Source organism: Clupea harengus, chromosome 5 (genome assembly GCF_900700415.2).
Source record: "Clupea harengus chromosome 5, Ch_v2.0.2, whole genome shotgun sequence".
Classification (NCBI taxonomy): Eukaryota; Metazoa; Chordata; class Actinopteri; order Clupeiformes; family Clupeidae; genus Clupea; species Clupea harengus.
In genome coordinates, this window is record NC_045156.1 from 11,938,777 (window position 1) to 11,958,991 (window position 20,215).

Here is a 20,215-nt window from a genome sequence, read left to right on the forward strand (position 1 = left end):
TGGACTGCCCGTTACAAACAGCTGATGCGTGGTTTAGGTAGTTTCATGTTGTTGGGGTTGACTTCCTGGCTCGGCAACAAGAAACTGCCCTGATTACGTCAGTTTGCCTTCATCAAGGGCGTCCATTTGCGCCAGATTACCCTCGCGGTCTCCGCAAATGGCATTGTAAATGAACCACCGCCGCCTTTCCTCCGTGACACGGTCCCTTTTCTTCCCTTCTCTCTCTTCCTGGTTTTATGTGACGGTCACTAAAACGGGTCTATAGCCTCCAGCCAGTGAATTGGGGCTGTAAACAACATGGGGGTTGTGGGAGAAATCGCCTCTCCCCCCTTTGTAGTTGCGGTTTGCGGGCCTTGAGATCCAGACTCGCGTCCGGAATGGTCTACCGGAGGTGCCCTAAAGATGGTCGAAGCATTTCGGTCTGTACAGGTGCGAGCCCATATAGGCTAGAACATCTGCCAGTGTTGTAGCTGTTTTTGTACACACACACACACACACACACATACACACATACATACATACATACATACATACATACATACATACATACATACATACATACATACATACATACATACATACATATATATATATATATGATACCATATAGGCCTATATGACAAAGTAATTGACAAGTAAAACTGTAGGTTTCTGTATTGATACAGATGTTCATCTATAAAAGGCACAGGAAGTGTGAGGATGAGTTTGCTTTGTACAGTTTCTGACAAGTGTGTGACTCTGCATACACTATGCACATGTCCTTGAAACACACCTTTTTATGGCTGAGCTTCATTCCACTCTACGAACGTTAAGGGACATTGCGCAAAAAAAGAAATCTTCCCAAATTAACTTTAGTTGTGAATATTGCACAAATCAATTATTGTGAAAGCCCTGAAATGTTCATATGAATAAGTTACTTGTCCACACAGTGTCGTTTATAATGCCAGACACGGTACACAATGCACAGCTCTACGGTAAGGATTGCAATATTTTGGGTTTGAATATATTTGGTTCCATACTCTGCAAACTATTATTAACATTCTTGTTTACTGTAAAAACAGAACCGTTTTGTAGGTTTTAAATAATATAGTTGAAATTCTATCCAGTACCCGTTTTCTGCGGAGCAACTAAGTTATCATCATGGCACAACAAAATAAGTGTTGGCCTAATTAAACTACAATAAGGAAGATTTCATTCAGTGTTTTGATGTTCTTGTTGTGTAATGGTTAAGCACTTTGATTGCAGTTTGTTGCAGTCTGTACACACTTTAGCTTCTAGAGTAGGCCTATAGGTAGCTTCACATTCAAACACAACTCACAGTGCTTGTTATTTTGCATTAATTAATGGCAGTTCATCACATTCGCTCATATCACAGTTCTGACATCATTCAGCACAGCATATGCTGATTTGTGTCTTCCTCGGTGTCGAACTTGAAGGCCTGTTGGAGCATTACGCATGTGTCGGCTTGTGGGCGGTTTAAGACAAACGAAGGGTTCGTTTTCGTTTTGGTACGACTTCTTATTGTCTCTTCTTATGGTCTTCTTCTGAGGCTAAAATGTGATGCTGGCCCTGAGTAGCTGTGTAAACTCCAATGGACTAACAGTATTTGGGACCGAAGGTCCTGGCTGAGTTTTAATATTATTTAGCAAAATGGCTTAAATGTTAAACTGTTACCGAATGTACTGTACTTAATGTATGTGCAATGTTCTACATCAACGTACCGTTTTAAAAATGAGAAGGGTTCATGGCAAAACAACATAATGTCTATCCAAGCAGACGCTGGAAATACAACGAAACTACAAAATAAGTCAGAATTCAATATCATAGTTAATATAATATACCGGTAAGGGTATCAGTCTGGAATGCAAAGGTCTGTTTATGTTGTGTTTTAGCCTGGTCTTCTGATTGTATTTCAGAAATCGACGCTCAAGTTGGAACACTAGTATTTTATTTTATTTGTATTATGAGGATGCATAGCATGGATTTGCTAACCCTCGGGTACACTTCACTTTGACTTGGGACTGCATTTAAGTTAGCATGCTCGCATAGACTTTGGGCTTCCCAGATAATTCACTGCTGGTCGTAAATAGCATCTTTTACGGTGTAGCGCATAGGAAGAGTCCAAGGGTTTAGTTACAGAGGCAGGTTGCAGTGCCGAAATTTATCCCCAAAATGCGCACCGAAACGCAGTCTGTAAAATAGGCTACACTAATTATAGGCTACCTTGCCAGTCCTAATTTGCCGGTTTAAAATAGTGGCCTTATTTTACCACTATGTGGGTCAGATTGTAAACTGCATTATTTAACAAGCAGTTTGGTCAACCAGTGATTATCTTATTTCATCAGCCTCTGGTGCAGTATGAATATGCTAATTAATGTATATAAGCGAATACAAAATTGACAAGGTTTGTGGAACTGACAGATTTCTGATTGACACAATGTTAAAGCGAAATGACTTAAAATTACAGAATAGTCAGAAAGAACCTTTTAAGCTTTCTATCGAGACCTAAACCACATGTGACTTAGGACATTATGGTGTCCTCGGTTTAATAAGGCTATTATCAAAGTGAGCAAGCCTGTCCCATCTTCATTTGACGGATTTTGGTTGGTTTGTTAATGCACATCGTACGAAGCTGTATAAGTAATTGCTTTAATTTTGCCCTATATTTCTGCAGGATTCAATTGCTGCCATAATATGAATTGCTTTACAGCAACGAGCTTTGTCTATGGGCCTACCTTTCCTGTCAGCGAGACTTTAAAGCGACGGCTTTCAACGTGTTTATGAGTTCGCAATACTACCCCAGCTCGATGCAATCAGTGCAAGTAATAAACAAGATTCCTTAAAGCTCAGCAGCTGTGGGTTTATCCAGTCACATATTGAAAGGCATGTCGCATTAATATGTAATAGTGAAAAATAAGTGTGAATGCTCGTGTTCATAGGCATATATATATATATATATAGTTACAATGGCATATTATATATATATAACTATATACTATATATATATGACTATAAAGCCAGACGATATTCATGCAGTTCTGCTTAGGCTGGGATATAGGTTGCTTGATAGGACGAAGACTTTTCACAAGGTTGACACTATTCTGCTTTCATGATTTTTGCAAGTATAGACGCGATATGTTCTCTCTCTCCCTTTCTCTCATGTGCCATGTGCTCGTGAACACAAGTCATGGCTTGTGGTTGTCTAATCATCAATGAGGAAGTAATGTCACTGTTGCAGTCTTGGCCTGTAATTTGCAATATTTCGAATGCTTTCCGTGGGCATTTTCAAAACAACACAGAATGTTTATTTCCCCTGACGAAGTTTAACTGAGCATGGCGTGTATGTATGACACTATTGACTGTAATGATTCACTGCTCATCCAAATTGGGCTCCAGCTTTGTGGCATCGGTGTGTTCTGAAACTGCGGCAGAGTGCTTTAGTCGATGTCTAGACAAGCAACAGAAGTCAAACTCACCTTGAAGTGCATCGGTGATCTTTCTCCCGTCAACAACACATGCGTGGTTTATCAGTTCAGTATGGCTGGTTTAAATGTACTTGTATTTCATGTTGCACTGTGCATTTCTGTATGTGTGTAGGACTATAAACAATGTTTGAATGTTTATTTTTTCACAAAATGTAAAGATAGTATAGAGACCCCACATTCAGTCACCACTACCAGTCTCTGTGTTTGGGGGCAAAGCAGTGCCTGAGTTGTACATTATTTTTTATTAATTAGGTTGCCATGGCACCCATGGATATTTACAACTTAAGCAATACATTTGTACTCATGAAACATGAACATGCAATTTGATCCTGATTGCAGCCAATATGAATTTGAATATTTGAATATGCTTGATGCTCGTCTGTGTTTTGTTCAAAATATGTTTCCAGCTAAATAAACAAAATGACTGACACTGAATTGGGATGTGGCCTGTTATTGCAAGATATTAAAATGATTAATCCTCCTTTAACACCAAAACACCAACTTATTCTCGATAAAATAACTACAGTTCGTGTGACTCGCATCCTACTTTCATCACCAATGAACGTAATGGCAATATCTGTCTTAATAGCCCATTACTTCCAAATTACACTGGAGCAACGGACCTGATTGGTTCATGGTTAAATGACAGTTAAATGTGTCTTTGGGAAACAACTCATAGGTGGACGCAATGGGAGACGTAGGATAAAAATACCAAATTATTGTGTCTCTTACACAACCCTTCAATGTGGCCTTGTAATAAAGTTGTATCTCTGATGGTAAAATACTTTGCCACGAACAGCAAGCCGTTTAAGACTGTCAGAGCAATGACTCAGAGAGCGTGCTACATGTATTAGTACATGTGCTATGCTATGCTAGCAAACAAGTGCAAAGTCCAGTGGCGTAGTGTAGTTATTTCAGTGCTCTTGTTTTGTTTGCTATGCCCCATCAGTATTATAAATAACAAAGTACTTTCATGAATCATTTCTTTTCATGAATCATTATGTTTAACCTCTACAAGCTACAGGCTGCGTCGATTCAAAAGAAAACACAAAAAGTTACTACACACAAGGAACATTACGTTTCATTATTCTTTATTTGCTCATCAAGTAATTACATAAATTAAACACATTATAGATTTATTAAAATAAAGTGTATTCATTGTCACCAGTGTAGAGAACATACATTTCTTGGTATCCACGTATTTGTTGGTTGCATTTTAAGGGTGTCGATGCAGCACTCCTGCATGCTTGAAAAAACAGTTTGTCCGTAAAACCAATATCAGAAGAAACTCACAATATCAAATCAGTCATAGATTTTGGAACACTTTTATCGGAAGAAATTGCATTCAAATCAACGTACGGTGTGTGGTTGTGATAGTTGGAACTGTAAATGAACGAATTCAAGTCGTTTCACTGTGGAAATCATACACGGGCTAAATGTTAATTTACACGTATTTAAATTGTGACTTGTGTCCTTGGTGAAAGCCAAAATAACTTAACAGTCACGTATGCTACAATATGGTTGCAGTTGTGGTCAGTGAGTCGGACCATAAGAGGACAGCGACGAAAGTAATGGCTCACAGAGTTTACCCACCCACCCTTATGGGGTTCACCACTAAACCACAAAGTCATTTCTGTAAATGGGATGTTTTCTGTAGTTCCCATGCGACTAGTTAGTGAGTGCGAAAAGCAAAACAAACAAAAAGCAGGACGAAATAAAGAAAATGGGGACGGGATAGCAGCAAGGACAAGGGCATAAAAATAATAGTGACCCCAACAGATTTTGTGCATTTGGTATTTTTAATATAAAAAGTTATTTTCATTCATGCATTTATTTGAACTGTTGTATAAGAAACATAACATTGCTGTCCGTACCAAATCGTTCAGATATCGGATTTGATCATAAAAATAGAGGCTAATGAATGGGGCAAGTTCTACTGTCCAACGACTGGTGGCGAGTTGAATTTTATCAGTTCTTTGTCAAATCCTCTTTCTTAGATGTTGTCATATATTTAATATTTAATTTAATACTTGACAACACCACGCATAAAAAACCCAGTTTGGTCCCCCATACTAGCCATGTGGCAACGTCTCGCACAGATGAACTTCGGAAGGCCTGGAATTATGTCTAAAAGGAAACTAAATGAGAATGTTCAAAGAATTTCGCAACAGTGCAGCCACTGTTTTTATGCTTGCCGGTGTATACCTGTGATGGCTCCCTTATCAACACAGAAAAACGCAAGCGTTTATTGAGGCTGCTCTTTGAAACCGGTTGATCTTGATCACAAGGCCTCAGCTCGCCTGCGCCTCAAATTGTGCGTTAAGCAAAGACACGCGCGCGCGTGCACACACACACACTCACACACACACACACACGCGCACGCGCGCACACACACACTCACTCACACACACACACACACGCACGCGCGCACACATGCACACATGCACACACACATGCACACACACACACACACTCGAACAGTGCCATTCCCAAAGCCAGTGTCGCTTTCTGAGTCCGAAGGATAGCCGTGCAAAACGACATTGAAATGGACAAAGTGGACCAAAAGCCTCCTTTCCCGAAAACGTAACAATTATAGAAACTGTATTACACTTCAAATATAGTAATAGTACACACGAGATCGCCCAATTGTTTGATATTTTCTCATGTAATGAACTCATGCATTCCATACATATCCTCGCATTTGCGAAAGGATGATCTAACATTGACTTAGGCATTAACTGCTGTCCGTAATTAATCATAATTATAGCACATTTAGGCTGCACATATATGACTATATAATGGTGCGCAATACTTCCCATAGCATACAAGACAAATATGCACAACACCGTATTATGTGTGCCTTTACCTCCCTGTTAGAACATGCAATATCTTCCCCAATTATCGTAACTTTCGTTTTATGTCCATTCCAGATTCTTTGATTCATAGTTTGATTATTTAATTTCATGGTTTGTTTTCTGTCGAAATGCATAGAAAAAAATACCAATTACTTTAGCTTTTACGGTTTTATTGATATTACTGCATCGTAGCTGGCTTGATTAGATGAAAAACGTGAATATAGTCAATCCTCAATGTATAGAGACGGATACATATCAGAAAATCCTAAGTAAAATCATGCTTTTTAAGGAGATTCTGAATACAGCCCTCTTGTTTAGGACCGACGACAAGAGACCATGTGAAAAAAAATACCTTCTATGAATGGTTATATGACTGTGACATTGGTTATATTATATTACAGATATATTAGATAATTTTATTTAAAGGGTTAATGCCTTGCCGATAATCAGCGACAACGCCTGCCCCACATACAGGACTGACTAACCAATAGGTTTCTATACTGACAAGTACGTTTATTGTCTCCACTTTTTGTAGATAAAAGTACATTTCATAAACTGGGGTATTTTGTGGGCAGTAACCAATAGGAAATAGGGTAACTGGATTTGGCTGATGACGACGTCAAAATAAACATCGCTGGTCATCGTTATTGATCCCCATCGATTAGAAGGTACAATACTTTTGTCATTTGCTAAGTAGGCTATCGCCGGCGCGCGCAAATAAGCGCATTCCCAACACCACAACAATGTTCAGGTAATAACAATGCTGACAAAACCTAATTCACAAAGAGTCTACTGTGCAGTTGGATCTATCTTATTGTTCCAACTCACAATCCTATTTAATTAAGGCTTGGGAGTAAAAGTGCGCTTGTGTTTTCCACACTAATAAGAGATGGGTGCACTTAAAGTGGCAATCTATTGTGCGACCAATATCAGCAAACCCACAATAAACTACACGGTTCTCGTAAAATGGCAATTGTTCTCTATCTCATGACCATTATTTTGGCCACGGGGCTTGCGTGCGGCCTGGTAATTTGCGCTGTTGCATTATTGTATACCCTATTCTGTACGATTCGGAAAATCAGCTACCTGCAGTATTGGTGGACATAGTGGAAAAATACTACAGAAAAGCCTGGACCTGAAAAGGGCATCAAACATAATGTCATCCTCTCAAAACTTATGGCGAGCTCTGATTACACAAAAGTGGGGGATTGGCTGCAATCCTGCGGCAGGAGATACTGGGCCTAGCAGTGTACCGGAGTGACAATGACTGTTTATCAAGGGGCCTCGACACCGCAGTGCGGTGCGTCTATCTTCCATCTTTCTGCAGACGAAGGCCCCGGAAGAAGTTCCTTAGCGACAAAACGTGCTATTTCAGAACACCCTGGAAATATGTGATATACCGTATTTACAACCGGCACTGAAAGGTCCGAAACATGTTCTTAGTAATGTTGTTGTACGAGCAATGGGAAACAAGGGTAGCACAACATGAAGTGTAAACGTGGTAGTCCTTTCACTGTTGGTCCTGACACAATTATCTCAGACTGTGGTGTGGGGGACCTGCACACGTCGTTTAGTCGTATTAGGGACTGTAAAACGAGCAGCTGCAATGTCAACACATGAGAGACAATCACCCCCTCCACTATATATACTGACAACACCATAGACTTCTCCCACATAGGTTACACCCAAACTAAGTTAAGACTCCTTCTATTCTTAGACATGTATATAATTAGAGTTGTTGTATACTCTTACGAGTCTTACGAGTAGGGACGGTGTTGAAGAAAAGCAATACACTGGTCTTCAAAAATATCATATTTACCGACGTTCGTTTGCTGATCATCAACTGGAGTTGGCTTGAAGCTGGGTCTAATTTCTGCACGTTTGTTCAAAATAAATGTTTCCCTTCTATCTGTCATGCTGTTGTGATTTGTGCCATGCTCTGTGTGTAAAGTGTTGGTTTTATGTTTGTCATACGAAGAACTCGGCTGAGTTTTTTTTATTATTATTATTATTAACGACACGTTTATGAACAATCAAATGGTCCTCGTAAAAAATTATTGAGGGACATAAAAACATGCATGGCCTCTTTCCGAATTTAGCCTCAGTAGTGGGCAGGTCTGCTCAATCCCCGTCAAAAGTTCGTTTAGCAGTGAATATCCCGTGCGTACAAAGTTTGTACAACTTAATAGTCCATCAAAACCGATAAATAGCAGCTTCACCCCAAGTAATCATATTGGAACACACATCGAAAAGGAGTGCGGTCAGAAATAAACTATTTTTATCGATTGCAGTGAATTAATGCTCAAGATCATGATAGAAAACGATAAGCCTTGTATTTAAATCGAGCAGTTCTGGTGGATATGTCGAAGTTTTTTTGTTTCAAACGACATTTTGTCGACAAAGACAAATTACACGAGGAAATAGTGCGTTCTTTAGAGCGGTCAACGTACCTCCGTGGTCCAATAACTGGGGGGCGCAGTTCTCCATTGTTTATGACAACAGCATAAAACTATGGCATGATGAGTGGTTATTCCGGCCTAATGATTGGTCACAGAATGGAAATCCTTTTCATAAAGAGCATTTTCGGATCTGAAGTACATCACTGTCCCAAGTATTGCGTGCGCATTAATCGACTGTATAATTTTGGAGTAAATATGATCACGTGTCTTCCACCAGCCAATGAGAGCTCAAAAGCCCCGGGAGAAATAATTACCTGACTTGATTGTTCTATGGGCAGATAAAAAAGTACACATACACTCCATATAATAATCTGATGCATGTAAAAGAGGAGAGAGGTATCACATCGTCATGTCGACCACGGGTCCTATAAGCAATTATTATGTGGATTCGTTGATAAACCACGAGAGCGAGGAAGTATTAGCGACGCGTTTCTCCGCGCCGGAGCTGCTCCCTGCCGGTTCACGACCGTCTCCTCTTGTCCCGGAGTGCTCGGATTTTCCTTCTTGCAGCTTTGCGCCTAAACCTCCAGTCTTTACCTCGTCCTGGGGCCCAGTGCACTCGCAGTCCTCCGTGGTGTACCATCCCTATACCCATCCGCCACACTTAAGCACAGACTCGAGGTATGTGCGGTCGTGGTTGGAGCCTATCTCTGGAACAGTCTCTTTCCCAGGCTACCCGGCTAACAGCAGACACTACGGGCTGAAGCCAGACGCTATCCCCGAACGCAGACCCGGAGATTGCATCGCCGCCAACGGACGCGGCTATCCGGATTACTATTATGGTTCTTCACCTGATCTCCGGGATAAAACGCAGCAGATCATCCCTTCGCCAGAGGCGGAGGCTTTGGTTTCGGGCAAGCTCAAAGAAGACAAGCCGGAGTTTGATCCAAGTAAGTATAGGCTATACGCCACCATCCCTGTTTACGGTCCGTGTGATGGCGGTGTGAGGGGGATGTTGTGCCATTGAGGGATTTGTGCTCAATGTTGTCCGTTGGCCCCTACTATAAAACGAAATTATAGTCCCTTTTCAGTTCCCTTTGAACGCGGGCTCTTCTGGAGGGCTGTTAGACAGCGATAGACAGGACAAACGCCAATGGCTTTAAGGTTGTAAAGTAAGCAGTAGCAATAAACCGGCTATAAAATGGGGAATCTCGGCAAAGTAGCTTTTCATTGGCGCGATGAGAATCAAGACCAAAGCTCATATAGGCAATTTCCTTCTCTTTAAACCTCTGTTTGAGAAACATAACCTTTAAATCGTGGTTAACCAGCAATTAAACTTTTTCTTATGGGTATAAATAACACCACATCATTCCTCGTTTGAACGAGTCAAGATTTTCATGGCGGAAGCAACTATTCGTGGACAGTCACGTCTATTTTTTTACATTGTAATTATTATCATAGCTTGTATAACCACTATTTGTTATAGAGTTATATCCCTGAAATGGCAATAACCTCTGCTTCGGAGTCTCTATAACCTAGTATAGGTGCCCCAAGGCCTGTCAACATGGCGCTCTTTCAGCCCATTATCCAGGAAAATTCAATTTACTTTTGAGGTTTGCTTTTAAAGCTCTCTCAAAATAACATTACAAAATCAATCCTAACGATATGATTAGTACATTTGTAGAGTACTTGTCAAAGCAGGTGTATCATTGTTATTCCAAAGACAGTAGTTTAAATATGTAAGTATTTCCCTCGTGTTAAGTAGAATGATTGCACACAAGCAAGGGGAGAGCAATCGTAGATTTACACAGATTGTACGTCATACTGAAAATGGTTTTAGTGTTGTTTTGAAATGTTTACTGTGGGGGAATAAGTGACCAACACAGTCTGCAGCAGACAAACCTCGGAGCCACAGCATTAGGAATGCGAATGGCCCATACACACAGAGCTGCCTCCGCTGCAGAGCCTGCCGAGACTTGAAGCTACAGGCTTTTAAAATCTTTTATGGGCCAATAAAGCAAATGGGTGCACTCACTTTTTTACGACTGGATCCTTTTTTTTAGATCGTCTTGAAAAGGGAATATTTTGGGGGGGGGAAATAACGTAGAATTCACCCTTTTGTGAATGTGTACAATCTATTGGATGTCATCGAATTATGATGAAAGCAGACCATGAGTTCCTTTTCACACCCAGTCAATGTTGTGGGCCTCGGAAATTAAAATTACTTTTTGAACTCCGTCTGATGTGGTGTTTTTGTATTTCCAGATAACCCAGTGGCGAATTGGATCCATGCGCGCTCCACCAGGAAGAAGCGGTGTCCTTATACCAAATATCAAACACTTGAACTCGAGAAAGAGTTTTTGTTCAATATGTACCTTACAAGGGACCGTCGATACGAGGTCGCCCGGGTCCTAAATCTCACCGAGCGACAGGTCAAAATTTGGTTCCAGAATCGACGGATGAAGATGAAGAAAATGAACAAGGAGAAGACCGAGAGTAATGAACAGTAGCTCGAAATGACAGACACAGAAGATTACGAAAACCCGCGTCAACATTGAAATAGTTAAAATGGACATTGAAATAATTAAAATGGACAAAGAGTGACTGCATTTTTCGACTGAAAATTCAAAAACAATTCAGTCGCTCTTCTCATGATTTCTATATTTGTTGCACTTAGCTATCTCACTTCTCAAGATCTGTGGATGACTTCTGAGCGGTTTACTTTGGCTGTTTTTGTTTGTTTTGTTATATGTGACATGCAGCTTGTTTGGTCACATACTTTTTTTATTTTTGTATACCATGAGTACATGAAGACATTCATGTTCATTAAAAACAAAAACATTGGAGAGACTTAAAACGAGGAATTATACTCAGTAGTGTTGGTGTGTTCACGTGTAATTTAAAACTTGTGTATTTTTCTAGATGTTGCATCGTATGTGTCCACTATGACTAGAAGGTTTTGTACAAGAAAAGAAAAATTACAAGGGGATTGTTTGTGTTTTCGTCACTGTGGATATTTGTTTCATCTGCCGTATAATGCATTTCTTTCTCTTGATTCTGAAAGTTTATGTTATATTGTAGATTGTGGTTATACTAAAATATATCTGACATCATCTCAGTCGACTGTGTTTCGGGATTGATCGCAATAGATTGCTTGCATTCATAGTTGTGTTCCTCGACATGAAGTAGCTGGAGAAAAACATTCCGTGGGCCTAGTGGCGTGCTTTAACACAGTGCGTGAGCAAGTACTTGATATGGAGGAAAAGGTAAACAAATTCTGTCACGAGACTGTACGTAGAACGACCGTGCTAATCTTTATTGAAAGCAGCTGTAGCGTTAGGTCGTCATTCTCCCCTACTCCACTTCCTCCGTAATGAACGTTTCCTGACCACTTCCCTCCACGGTAGCCACAAATACAAGTGATATGAATTAGACTGCAAACGAGGGTGACATTTTGAGGCCCACTGCGAAGGCGCCACCGCTACATTGGATGCAGTGCCCTCACTCACGCGAGGATATACGAAGTGTTTCTGTCATGAGCGTTATTTCCATGCCGATGAATAGCAACGTCTCTAAAATTACAAATGGCAGTAGTATGAAACATCCATCTGTTTACAACAAAAAATAACACCATATCTGAAACAGTGAAGAGCTATTCTTAATAATCAAGCCGTTGTAATTTAGGTAGGTCTGCCTGACATATACTAGTGTATATATGTGAGAACACAAAGTTAAGAAATAAAAGATGCGTATTATTTTGCATTGCCTCATAACCTTTGCAGTTGAGAAATTAAGCATTTGGCTAACACGTGTGAATGTACCGGTCTATAAATAAATACCTTTGTCCATGACTTTCCACACAGACCTATGCGAAATTAATCATTGTCTAATTAGGCGAAATACAGTTTCTTAACTGTATTGTACAATTTTATTTTCTCATTTGTTGTTTGATTTCACATTTAGTAAAAGGCTTAAAAGGTTACACTAAAAATTAAATTATGAAGCTCGCCCTCTCCTATGTAGTGTGTGTGTGTGTGTGTGTGTGTGTGTGTCGGTTACTAAAGGTCATCATGTTCCATTTGTTCCATCGGTTGCCTATTTTTTATTTTTTTATGTGGCTGTACGGCGAATTTGGTGTGCCGGTCTTTCCCAGTGCTAGTCTACACAGCACCTTGTGGGAAGCGTGACTGGTCTGGCGTTTCGGCTCCTCGAGCATGTCTCAAACTGTCTCTTTTCTAGAAGGTGCCACAAACATTATTGACAGGATGCAGCGATTTTAAAGCCCAATCAAGCTGGACATTTCCGCCGCGGAGCACAGAGTAATGTAGGTTTTACAACTCTGCTTGCGGCTGCACTGTTTGCTTCGATTGCAATTGAACAAAGCAAAGCCAGGGAACTGGCTAGACGTCTGGGCTAAATTACTTTATTGCTCTTATTGGATGCAATGCTGGGCCTTGTTTCAAAGCAGGCTTATTGCACTTGTTTTTGTCTGCACTGTCCACTACAAACGCGTCGACCCCCTTCGCCATTTCCCCTTTATTATCTACATTTCTACAAGAAGAAGGGGGTTTGCAGAGTAGGCCCACTTGAAAGACCCGAACTGCATTCCACTTGCAACTGCACAACCACACCAGTGTCCTAGTCCAGCCACTGATATCTGAATGGTTGCTTAGCTACCCTATTTAAATGCAATTTCGCTTCGCTTCGTAACTTTCAGAGGAAATAGGTATCAATAACCAAAATCAGAATTAGAATCTAAATCACTGCCAGATGAATCGTTTAGGTTATAATTATAATAATAATAATAACAACAACAATTTATGATATTTGTATTATTAATAGTGTTATATTAGTATTATTCTTTCTTTTAAAAGATACGTTTTTAACATAAGCTAATTATTAGTCTGTTATTAATTACATTCTTACGAAGCCGTTTAACCAGGTCTATTCTTATTATAGGCCTATGAGTTTGGCGCAACATCTTCAGCCAAATTACTTGAAGTCCTAAGACATCCACTAAGCCTCTCACGAAACTGAACTTCGAGACAGGGGATTCACTGGGATCATCAGAGGGCTTGAGAGGCCATTCCACATTTGCCTTTTTTCCGTTGGTGACTCCAAAAGTGGCTGGCACGCTGAGCGTTCCCGACTGAAAGGGTGATGAAGCATTGTCTGACCAAACACACATTCGACGCTAGATGTCGCTGTTGGTCTATCTTTAAGACTATTGAAGACGTACTTGTATTGCCCTGCACCCTCTGCTTTTGGCAAGGCTGAGTGAACCATATTCTCCGAACATGGAAGACCTCAGGTATATCACTAAGTGGTGGCAGTTAAGGTTTAGTGGCATTGCAATAAGCTATTCAATTTCTGGGCAAATGCTCTTACACCCTTGTTTTTTTATCTTGGAAAGATCGAGAACGAAATATGGCTTAGTGATTTTTATTTATTTTATTTCAAGCTAAGTACGCCTATTAACGTTGTACATTTTAGAAAAGTTTAATACTTGTCAGCAGTACTATTATGGAAAAGATATGTATTTTTAAAAATCGGAGTATGCATTTCTATTTCTGTTTATTAGGCCTACATCCCTTTCCATGGTAAAATAGCTCTGAGAGGTTCATCACGAAGTGCTTTTTTACCAGTGCTTGAAAAAAAAAATGAGTTAATTCAGCTGAATAAAATGGCTGAATCCTAATTTACTTCGCTGCATTGTGAAACCATAAAGCCTGATTTTATAGCTACAAAGTCTCTATAAAAGAGGTTGTCAACCAAGCAGTGCTTATGAGACGTGCATTGCATTTCTGTGTAGCCTCCGCTAGGGTGCACCATTCACTTCCAGCCCTCTGTAATTCGCATGTGGCATCTTTGATCTCCACACATCATATATTATACATTGTATACCGTGAGAGAGTTTATCCTTAAAATAAGCCGAACTGTGCCCGATCTCTCATTGAAAGCCATAGCCTAGGCCTACCTGTTTATTGCCGATGTATAGCTGTGTAAAGACAGTGAGAATATGCTTCGCCGAGTCATCTGGGGCATCTTATTTTATTTATTTATGTCATCAGATGTTTCAGGAATTTCCTAATTAACTGTTGATCAACTGTTATTATTCGTCAGTTCTTAAATGTATACTTTTTCTGTAAAAACTGTGTTGTTTTGAGTTAACTTCACCTCGTTAACCTCGGAATTAGATAAACAGCTTTTCAGTTCTCTTCGCCCTTTTATGGACTTTTTGGACGCGATCTTCCACAATCACTATATGCTATGTAATACTGACAAGAATTGTTTTAGTTTTCATTTTTGTGAAATCTCTAATTTGTATAAAATACAAAGGCCAAACATAATATTCTGTGCAGTGGTCTCCGGCGGGCCCATGCATCGAAAGCAAGATTTAACAAGCTGGGTGAATGATAATTGAGCTTCATTGGGAGGTTTTCACTACACGGACAGACAATAATCTGTATGCAAAATCTGAACTGCCCCAGCTAAATAATGCAAGGTCACTTGTGCAACGAGGTTTAAGCACAAGAGCAAGTACTGATGCGTGTACAGGTCGATGAAAGAATCATCTCTAAAATAAATAAATGCAACAAACAATGTCATGTTAATCAGCACAGTTTTATTCACACAATGATAAAGACATATCTCAAAAGATAACTTTATTAAATGCAAAACCAGTGAAGGAAGCAAAAGTCTACACACGTGCGTTTTCCTGTTGGTAATAGTCCCGTTTAACGTAGTGATGAGCAAATACATTATCAATACATGTAGGCTTACACCTAATTGGATATAACATTTCGGGGAAACTATACACATTCGTGCTGTAAGTATAGCACAATTTAAAATGAATCATAGCAGCATACTCAAAAATGTTCATTCAGGGTACCTGCTTTCAGCATAGCAGCATAGACCGTGAGAAGCTTTTGAAATGCACACACGCCATTTTAACCTTAATATAGTAATTTAACTGCACCTTTGTGTCATGAGTACACATTATTACTAGTACACGAGCTATTACTGCTAGAATAACCAGACCTAGGCCGGCACTAACTGTTAGAAATCCAGGGCCTCGTTACACACGTGAAATCAAGCACAAAAAAGGGGGAAATCGAAATGTGCTTCATAAACAGCGGCGATTTGCCTTTCAATATACAATCGTGCAACCAGTCTGGATAAAAGCGAGTACTGCTGCTCAAGGTAGACGTCTAGGAACGCAAAGAAGGGGAGGGGGATTGAGGCTGGTAGGTTGTGGAGAAGGGAGGGGGTCTATGTCATGGGGAGGGGGGCGCGCAAAAACGCTTGTGACTGTGTCGGAGGAGCTAGCCAGCCTTAGCACACATCAACCATTCACGACATAAGTCCTATTAGACGCTGCAAAAACAGAAAAGGGTACAAACGAGCAGCCCTCAGCGGAGAAGGGGGGAAACAGTGAAGAAAGAAAGAAAAACGGTGATACCTGGAGTTGGATATTGAGAGTCTATCAATATTTTCTCCAGCTTGTCTCTTTGGTTGTATGGTTCCGGTACGCGGTTATATGCATGGGCTCTGGAAAAGAACTAAGGTAATACCGAATTGTCCACTACTCTGCTCATCCAACAACAACACTGAACAGGAAGGGGAAAGAAAACATGAGCTCCTACTTTGTGAACCCGTTATTTTCCAAGTACAAAGGCGCTGAATCGTTGGAGCCAACTTACTACGACTGCAGGTTCCCTCAAAGCGTCACCCGGACCCATGGGCTGGTGTATGGGGCTGGAGCAACGGCACCGGGCTTCCAACCCACGCCCCATCACGTCCAAGACTTCTTTCACCATGGAACGCCGGGGATCTCCACTGCCGGATACCAACAGAACCCCTGCGCTTTAGCGTGCCACGGAGATGCCACGAAATTTTACGGCTACGACGCTCTTCCGAGACAATCACTTTATGGCGCCCAGCAAGAGGCTAGTGTGGCGCAATACCCAGACTGTAAATCGTCGAATGGCACTAACCTCGGAGACGGACAAGGCCATCTAAATCAAACCCCGTCGCCTGGTCTTATGTTCCCTTGGATGAGACCCCACGGTCAGCTCCTGTTTTTACGTTTAAATCGTCAGTTTTTAGTGTTAAAAATAGATATATTGTTTGTTGTATGCGTGTGGGTATGTGTACGTTTCTATGAGTGTGTATTTGTATATCTGAGTGTACGTGTTTGTTTTGTTTGCATTGAGTCGAGACATTCTCCGTGTGTGATGGCATTACACAGTTGGTTGTTGACTCACCGTATTGTCGATCTTCGTTAACTACCCACGGTGTTGTCTTTCACATTACCAGAATCGATCATACATTTTTTTAAATGCTGTCAAGTAAATACGTTTTAACTGTGGATAGACGCTCATCTGGCCACGAGTGAAGATGTGCCAGCAAACAATAAAAGAGAGGAACGCATCACTAACAAGATATAATTCAGAGTGCAGTAACAGAACTTGGCCTGGGTTCTCACTCATCCTTCAATCCTCTGAGATTTAAGGGTGAAGGTGTATACAGGCGCATATTGTGGAAGTCGTCTCACCGAATAAATACTAGCTGGATGTGTGGTATGTCATCAGCCGAGTCATAACACAAGCGAGTGTTATAAAAAAAGTTCCTGAAATCAGGTTCAGCGCTGGGTTACAACCAGCTGCTCTATACACGAATGTAAACAGTATCACATGATTTTTATGTGCATGTGTATGCTTAAACATCTACCCACTGATTTCCTTAGCTCCCGGAAGGCGCAGCGGTCGACAGACGTACAGTCGTTACCAAACACTGGAGCTGGAGAAGGAGTTCCTGTTCAACCCTTACCTCACACGCAAGCGACGCATCGAGGTCTCCCACGCCTTGAGTCTAACCGAGCGACAGGTGAAGATCTGGTTTCAGAACCGGCGTATGAAATGGAAAAAAGAGAACAACAAAGACAAATTCCCCGGCCAGCGAGGGGAGGCCGAAGCGGAGGGAGAAGGAGAAGGAGAGGGAGAGGGAGAGGCAGAGGCAGAGGAAGAAGCCAACGAAGAGGGAGAAGCAGAGGAAGGAGAGAAAAAAGAGACGAGAGAGGAAGAGGGGACGAAAGAGTGATTTTATTGCCCCTTTTATGGTTATACGACTTAAAGTTAAAAGATAGAAGAGAGAGAGGGAGGGTAGAGGGAGAGAGGGGTAGAGAGAGACGAGATCCCCTTTTACGACCACCGTTTTATTGAGTCAACAAGTGAGGAAATCCTTTAGAGAGGCAATTGTGACACGGCTTCCTGTCCACGCAGTAATTCTCAAATGAGAGCAGGCATCCAATAAGAATTCATGCTTTACCAAACAGACTCTCCCTAAAAAAGGTCCGTGTTTATCTCCAGATCTTACACTTTCATGTTCCTCACCCAGGTCTCAGACTACATGTAGTATAGGCCTTGAGACCAGAATAACCCATAAAACACAAGAACGAACTATACAATTCCGGCTTGAGTTGACAGCAATCACAACGGGAGATTGGGGTTCATAATGTTTTTTTTCATCGGCTCTTTCGCCCATATGACCAACATTTCAGTGTGGTGAAAATGAAGTCAACATAGTCTTCAGTAAGAACACCTTAGGCAACCTTAGAGAAGGACAACTTATTAGGGTACTTGGATGGGCCTAGATAAGTATAAAATGTATTGCGAACACATGCTTTTATATTATCAATGTGTGTGTGTTTTTTTAGTAGCCTATTATTTATGTAATTTGGGTGGGATACAATTATGAGAATCCATGTAATCATGACGCAAATTTTTAAATTTGGAGTCGATACGATGCTACCTAGTGCGAGGAAACTGCAACTTAATTTTACTTTATTTGAATGGCAGTTTCCTCTCACCCCTTCAATTCAAAATTGAATCTACCTAATCGCAATTATATTGATATCACTGACAATTTGTAATGAATATTTTGTACGCTTTGTGACATTTTTGCTGAAACTGAATATCCTTGGTTACTCAATCAAATGCTGAGGAGAAATAATGAATCATTCGACTTAATGACATCGATGTAGCCTATTGACACTCAACTTGCAATACAAGTAGGCCTACTAATTCTGCATTTCTACGTGTAGGCTGCATAACTCACTACACCTCGACTCGACTGAGTATTCAAGGGCATCTAACTACCTAGGCCTAGATAAGACTTGACGGTATTGACATGTATCAGTAGTAACGTTGGAAGCCATATTTTTGTCAGGTATTGTCAGAGAAGGAATCAGACGTGAAAAGCACTCAGAAGCCACGAAAATATAACGACGCCTGTCGATAGCGTACTCTACTGTCGCTATAGCTACACCCGGCTTCGTAGACTTCTGTAGCTTCTGTTAAAGGAATTAATGTCTTAACTCCATCTCGAAAAATGGCATTACTTTACAATAATTTATAATGATTGAGAGTTAAAGAGCTGGAATGGAAGGCTTCATATTAGCTTTGAGGGTCAACAGTTTCTGACAGATGTATACCACCAGGTCTTGAGAGGCCATGCCAATATATGTAAACAAGTTATGATACAACGCAGTTAAAAAAATAAAGTTTAATACTAAAGTCCCCAACAACTTAAACTGCCTAAACCGACGCACTTTTGTGTGACAATTGTTCTACCAGTTGAACTGTAATGTTTCTGATCAAGCATCAGTTATTATCATATTTGTGTGCTGGTGTTCTAGAGTAGATTTTTATTGCACTGAACATGTATGTCTTCGTAAACATTGTGCCACAAAGGCTTGAGTTGTTATGTTTCAGAGGGGGAAAAGTAACTTTTCTGTATGCACATGTTGCCATGTTGTACAATAAATGGAAAAAGACAAAAAACACTGGTTTTGCATTTTGTATGGCATATGAACGCGCGCGCGCGCGCACACACACACACACACACACACACACACACACACACACACACACACACACACACACACACACACACACACACACACGTCAATGCGTGTAACCCACATTACATAAGAATTTAATAAATATCTGCATTTTCTTGACAGTGGATTTAGATGGGTGTAGAAATGGACACAATATAGGTAGATTTTCAAATGTGTCAACCTGTCGGATGTGTAACAAACCAAATGGCCGCCTTATGTAGCAGTTCTGTCAGTATGCAGCTTTAACTCGACTATACACAGTCATTATTTAGAAGTGATGTAATCGTCATATACATCATTTCCTTAAAAAAACTTTGCCGTCTCACACTTGGATATTTAGTTCAATGGCCACCATTAGACCTACACCGTTATATCACTAAAGTAGGACCCTACAGTTGACCAAGCTCGTGTACATTTATGTAGTGATGGGTGATTCAGTTATTAAATAAAGAACGTATATAAATGCGGTTGTTATATTCCCTACATAATAAGGCTAACCCTATAGCACCCTGGGTAACTTAGGGTATATTCAGAAGACAGTAGTAGAATCGGACCAAATCTTGTATTATGTGG

The 20,215-nt window shown here is 40.6% G+C and overlaps 2 protein-coding genes across 2 annotated transcripts; both read left to right on the top strand.

Moving 5' to 3' along the window:
- Window positions 1-5,963: 5,963 nt before the first annotated feature.
- Window positions 5,964-11,281, top strand: LOC105907629 (homeobox protein Hox-C9). Its single transcript, XM_012835997.3, has 2 exons — window positions 5,964-9,689; window positions 11,005-11,281. The coding sequence occupies exons 1-2, from the start codon at window positions 9,149-9,151 to the stop codon at window positions 11,247-11,249; spliced, it is 786 nt and encodes a 261-aa protein (XP_012691451.1). The 5' UTR covers window positions 5,964-9,148; the 3' UTR covers window positions 11,250-11,281.
- A 5,092-nt stretch (window positions 11,282-16,373) lies between these two features.
- Window positions 16,374-18,983, top strand: LOC105907544 (homeobox protein Hox-C8a-like). The gene is made up of 2 exons (XM_012835903.3): window positions 16,374-16,809; window positions 17,489-18,983. The coding sequence occupies exons 1-2, from the start codon at window positions 16,374-16,376 to the stop codon at window positions 17,839-17,841; spliced, it is 789 nt and encodes a 262-aa protein (XP_012691357.1). The 3' UTR covers window positions 17,842-18,983.
- Window positions 18,984-20,215: the final 1,232 nt, after the last annotated feature.